The following is a 6,344-nucleotide window of genomic DNA, read 5'->3' as shown; positions in this document are numbered from 1 at the left end:
TTTTTCTGTACAATGAAACCAATTAGGTATATATGCTGGGCTTCCTGAAACTCTGAAAAAGAAGAGCTTGCAAATTCCTCTCTGCGTTTGTTCTTTACAGGAATTTAGTCTGTCTCAAATCCTGAGTGGTGACTTAAGGAAGAGTCGCTTGCCATTCTGTGTAAATTAGTTTAAAATTACTTTTTAAATGCCCCCCAAATATTGATTTTAGAAGTCCTTGATTTTTCAGAAGCATAATTTACCCTTTTGGAAGTTTCAAATCAATCTCAAAATATGTAAAGTTATTTATTATACATTATAGAAGTCTTATTTATTATACAAAAGATGCCAACATCTGGTGTTTTACTTACTATTAGTTCTAAAACAAAGAAACTAATTTACTATGATGACTGAGACAGTGATGCCATACAATATCAGCACTCCTCCTTTTTCTTGCAGTCTCTTTAAAGCACTAAATATTTTTTAAAATTAAATAAACTATGAAGGCCTCAAATTTTGATGAGAAATTTAGTGAGAACATTGATCTTTTTTTTGTGCCAAATGGGAGACCTTTTAAAACTGACTCTGACTTTTGAGGGTGAAAGTACTTGGAGTTGGTTTTTAAAAGTTTCATAGGGTAGAAACTAACACAACATTGTAAAGCAACTATACTCCAATAAAAATTTTAAAAAAAAGTTTCATGGGAATTACATCCTCAGTATTTGTATGTTGAGTTAGGCCTCTCTCGTTTCAGATATCCAGTGGTAGCTAGATTACTTCTAACTACTGACCATGATCCCCTGGAGCCAAGTGGGATACATTAACTTTCTTAAGGCTCCAGGAAACCATTTGTTAGGTTATAATTCATAGGAAGTAAATAACACCCTGAAATATGTAAGAATTAATTCATTTCACATGCACAAGCAGTAGTGTCTCAGGGATGATCATCATTGCTTGGTTCAATATAGGAGCAAGATCTTGTGGAATAGTCTTGGTCTTGAAGCACCATCCCAATAATTTATTTATAAAGTGTTACTCTACAAATAGACTTTTACCTAAGTTATGCCAATTATTAGAAGCTCTGTCTAAGGTAGGCCCATCAATCAAGTGTTGAACATTGAGAAAAAAGAGGGCATAAGTGTAAAAGCACTGATAACACCTTAACAGTATAAGCATGAGTCTGTGTCATCAGTAACACTGTTAAAAGCACCAATCTATGTAACCAATCTGTTCTTAATTATTTCTTCATAGGATGAGATTTAATAAAAATGGCTTATTCTGTAATAACTCATTTCTCTTGTTAATACTGAAAAGAGACTTGGAAAGCAAAGAAGTGGAGAGATATAATCCATAGGTTATGAACTCATTAATTCTGCAAGTAATCATGGAATGCTAATTATATTCCAAGTATTGTCATAGGTGCTGAGAACACCTGTATCATCTATAATCAGTCATTTATTGATACATTTCTAACTATTCCCTTAAATTAGGCTATTTATTTATAGGTAAGATGGTATTCACTCCATTCCTAAATATTCCCTTAAAGAAAAAAGTAATTCTTACTTTTTTCACTCGGCTAAAAATATCACTTACACATGTAACATCTTATTTTTCCCCTTAACCATAGATTCAACCAGAAAAGCACCAGGATGCTTGAAACTTCCTATACAGAAAATCCTCCCCAAATAACCTTTTCTATGATGCTTGCAATCACACACACAAAAAATGTTCTTAATTTTCTTCTCCCTGGGCACATTTGAAACTTGTACAAGTAACTATTTTGAAAAGCTGAAAAAAAGAGTAAGAAAAACAAAAAACAAAACCTTAGTACTAAACACACCACTATTAAGTTGATCATTGATAGTACAGTTTTACTAATTATCTAGAAAATGAATAATAACCTATTTTAATGCTTTGTCACTGATTTAAGCTGTTCAGTTGTTTTGCTCCCCCTTGGAAGTCTTAATTATTAGAAGTGTATTAAATGTAGCTAAAAATGAAAAGTACAAGATTGAAAAACTACCCAGGTGCTTGTGTTTAAATAGAGATTACCTTTCCTTTATATTTTCCCCCGGCTTATATTTATATTTTCCACCTGAATTTACAGAGTTCTTTTGACTGATTTGCAGGGTCCTAACATGTATGTTTTATCTGTACTTTTAGCCACATTTTAATTAATCCTTTTCTTTATACTGACTAGCTTTTTGAAAACAGTAATAATTTAAATTATTAAATAATTTCCCAAAATGTATTAAATGCTTATACTTGTGGATTTTTACCTTCTAGAAATTTTTTGCGATTTATTCTGAATCAAAGCATTTGTAAAGGTCTTAACACTGACACTTCAAGTTTACAAATTTAAATGAAAACTGGCAATGGGGGAAAAGGAATAGAGAATACATATGGTAAATAATTACCAATGTAAGTATTTTAAATTTTATTTGAAGTTGCTTCATTTTCATATATCTTAATGATCACAATGATGTAAAGCAAGTAGACTCATAAAATATGAAAAATTATATCCTGTTAGTTTTTTTCTTTTGTATTTAAATGAAGAATATATCAACACTTTTCAAATTTTAGATACATATATATCAATATGATGTGCATTTTTATTTTTCTAGTAGATTTAAGCTTTTACATGCTCTAGATATTTTTTATCAAGCTCCTATAACTCATACTGTTTTTAAGCAAGGATGTTCATCACCGCACTGTTTACAAATGTAGAAACATTGAAAAGCATGTAAATCTCATTCAATAATGAACTACTTAGGATAAGTTATAGTACATCCACCCAATGGAATACTATGCAGCCACTAGTTGATGACACAGATTGGTATTTATTGATATGAAAAGATGATTATGTTTTAGTTTAAAATAAAAAAAAACAGTACATATAGTATGTTTTCTTTTTTTTTTTTTTGTAAAACAGTGTGTGTATACATAGGGGAAAAGGCATGAAAGGATATGCACACACTTAAAATATTAATGCACGCACTTAAAATATTAATAGTGGTTATCTCTGAACTCTGGGAATTTTAATTCCTTCTTTATAAGTTTCTGCATTGTTGTACATTTTTTTTTTTTACAAGAAGCATGTATTATGTTTATAATCAATAAAAAGAGTAATTTCCATTTGAAAATATTTGATAATGAATATACAAGTCATTTGTAGATAAACAATTACATAGAAACAGGTTATTCTCATTATTTTATGGGCAAATAGCCAACAAAAGTGTTAATAAAATTATATATTTATATTGTATTATGTATGAAACCAAAGATTTCTATATAAATAAAAACCAACTGAGAATAGAGTTAAAACATTTTCTTACTGTTGGATCTGGTATGAGTGAATCCTATTTTTAAAAAGTAATTATTTCAATTTCACCTAAATTAGGTATTTATCTCTCTAATTCCAAAATGGATTCGAACTGGCATATATTAAAAGAAAGGCAATCCAAAGAAAATATGAAAGCAAGTGTAATATGGATGGAAGGTAGATGGATATGGAGAAGAGGGAACTAAAAGTGAAACACAGAAAGTCCATAGTATAGAAATTACAGGCTAAATAATGTAACTGCAATATAGAACAGAACATTTTGTCGCAACTTCCAAGCAGCTAGACAAAAAGAGAACCACACTGGATTAAGAGCTCTCATATGATAGATGGAGGCATGTGACTTAATCAAGAGAGATGACCTTTTCCTTAATTTGAAACATCTGTGAATATTACCTTATTGATATATTCAACAATTTATAAGAGATAATGATAAGTTTAATAGAAAATGTTCTTCAAAGTAGTTTTCAACATCATTACAGGATTGTTTACCTTCTATATTGACACAACAGAGGCTGAAGTTAATCCTAAAATTATTTATAGACAAAGGCAATTCAGTGCTGTTATTCACCTTTCTTGTTGATTAAACATGATCCATGTATAAGGAGTTTAGAAAAATGAGTGATAAGAATGCTCCTTAGACTGTCTTCAAATATCAAAGCTCTCAGAAAAGGTTTTTAAGATGAAACTTAGAATTTAAATAATCAATGTTTAAAGTGTTAATTTTCTAAGGTACTGATTGAGGAAATACCAATATGCTTCTTTCTCTGGGCATGAAGTTAATAACGAAAACTCAAAACTTAGTCAAAGTCACTATCAAGTCTGTGGTATGCCCACAATATATTAAAAAGGAAAACATATATAAATAAATAAAAGGAAGAAAGAAAGCTCACATCTTTTAAAGGAATATTCATTTTAAATAATAATTTAAAGTGAAATTATACACAAACATTAACTGGATCACATAAACTTTCCCCTGCTCTACTGATTTCTCAAAAAGCAAGTTAGAAATTTTCACTGTAATAGACTCAGAAGTAAGGACCATCTCAAGAATACTTTCATAGGAGAAATTAAATTTAGTAGTATTAGTGAAATAAGGAAGGAAATATACTCCATTACCTCACCTTGACTGGTTTAGCAAAAAAGCATGTGGAGGAATAAACTTTATTCTACATATTCCTAAGGCTATTATATCGAAAAATAGTACAAAATGACAGTTTTACAATTAGAAATTATGTTCTTCACTAAAATGAACAAGGTTTTCTAGTTTCACTTTTTTTCAAAAGAAAGTATTCACTTAAAAAAACCTGTGAATTCACATAAAATAACCTCTTATCACAAAGTAGCCCAAACTAAGTAGGCACCAGCTTAAGGCTGAAACAAATTGAGCATTCTTATTCTCACCACCTGCGCCTGGCCTGGCCCAGGGTGACATGCAGAGGCTTGGAGCCCACTGTGCGACCATTCATCTCATCTACTGCTTTGGTAGCCTCTTCAAAAGAGGAGAAGCAGACGACACCAAACCCTTTGCCTTGCCCCACTTCCACCATCACTTTGGCCCGGCTAATTGATCCAAAGGAAGAAAATTCCTCCTTCAGTTTTTCATCATCGATGGTCTCGTCTAGGTTCTTAATATAGATAGGCACCCCTGGAGGCCGACTTTTTTCTTTTAATCTCAGCCGCTCAAATCTTCGCCTTAACTCAGCCAGGCGTTCAATTTTCTTCTGTGCTCGCCCTACATAGAGGACTTTCCCATCGATGGACTTTCCATGCAGGTCTAACACAGCCTTTTGGGCAGCCTCGTGTGTCTCGTATCTCACAAATCCAAAGCCTTTCGATTTCCCACTGGCATCTCTTATTACCTTAACACTCTCAGTTGGCCCGTACTCACTGAAAAGTTCCTTCAGTTTGTCGTCATCCATGTCATCTCCAAAGTTTTTAACGAAAACATTGGTGAAAGTCGCTCTATCCCTAGTTCTAACTTCAGCTGCCCGCTCTTCTGGAAATTTGAATCGGCCAACGTACACCTGGCGGTTGTTGAGCCGCACTCCATTCATGTGCCAGATGGCCCTATTGGCAGCGGCCAGGCTGTCAAAGTGCACATAGGCATAACCCTTAGAGCCGTTGTCATCGCATACGACTTTGCAGGAGAGAATGCTCCCAAAAGCAGAAAACAGATAAAAAAGGGCCCTATTGTCTATGGATTTGTCCAGGTTTTTGATGAATATATTTCCAACTCCAGACTTTCTTAAGCGGTCATCTGGCTGAGACCACATTAGGCGGAAAGGTTTGCCGTTAATCAAATCAAAATTCATGGTGTTCAAGGCCCACTCAGCATCCGCAGGAAAGCGGAAGTTAACATAGCCATAGCCCAGGGGGCTGCGGGTCACCGGGTCACGGCAGATTCGGGTGAAGCGCAGAGGGCCAGCAGGCCTGAACTTTTTATATAACATGTCCTCGGTGACATCTGGGTCCAAGTCACCCACATACAGGGCAGCCTTGAGGTACTTCTTTTTCTTGCCAGCAGGATTAGGCTCCCCACTCCCCATCTCTCTGAGCAGAGGGAGGAGGCTTTCTTGGGAGAGAAAAAGAGGTTGCTTTCTCTAAGCTATGGGCCAAGCAGCTGTTCACAAACAGAAAAAAGCCAAGGCGAAGGAAGCTAAAAGCAGACTCAGAATCACTGTTGAGGCTGAGAAAATGAAGTTCAGAAACAGCTGGTCAGCAGGCTCAGAACAAACGCATCAGACAAAAAAGCACCCCAATAACGAATCCGTTCTCCCTAAGGTGGCTTAGAATTTCCACCCATTCAGATCTAAAATCAGTTTCAAAAGCCAGTAGTAGGAAAGAAATGTCCCTTTCCCCGTTAAATTGTAAGAAATCATCAAGCAGCTGGCTGGCTCCCCACATCTAGCCTTGCCGACAGAGGCCTCACGACCCGTTTTCTGCATAAATATAGGCCTCAAGCTCGTGCGGGCTTAAAATGATATCAACAAGGGCAGAGGCCGAACGTGTATTCCTCCGCCGG

General features: G+C 34.7%; 1 protein-coding gene across 1 annotated transcript; it reads right to left on the bottom strand.

Annotated features, from left to right (window-relative positions):
• Positions 1–4,637: 4,637 nt before the first annotated feature.
• Positions 4,638–5,868, bottom strand: LOC132357361 (polyadenylate-binding protein 5). The gene has a single exon (XM_059910752.1). The coding sequence runs from the start codon at positions 5,866–5,868 to the stop codon at positions 4,720–4,722; it is 1,149 nt and encodes a 382-aa protein (XP_059766735.1). The 3' UTR covers positions 4,638–4,719.
• Between the last annotated feature and the right edge of the window lie 476 nt (positions 5,869–6,344).

The sequence above is a fragment of the Balaenoptera ricei genome, chromosome X, assembly GCF_028023285.1.
Source record: "Balaenoptera ricei isolate mBalRic1 chromosome X, mBalRic1.hap2, whole genome shotgun sequence".
Lineage (NCBI taxonomy): Eukaryota > Metazoa > Chordata > Mammalia > Artiodactyla > Balaenopteridae > Balaenoptera > Balaenoptera ricei.
This window is presented reverse-complemented; position numbering and strand designations above follow the sequence as displayed.

Coding starts and splice junctions, on each gene's coding strand:
- LOC132357361 (XM_059910752.1), bottom strand. CDS start 5,868: ATGGGGAGTGGGGAGCCTAATCCTGCTGGCAAGAAAAAGAAGTACCTC.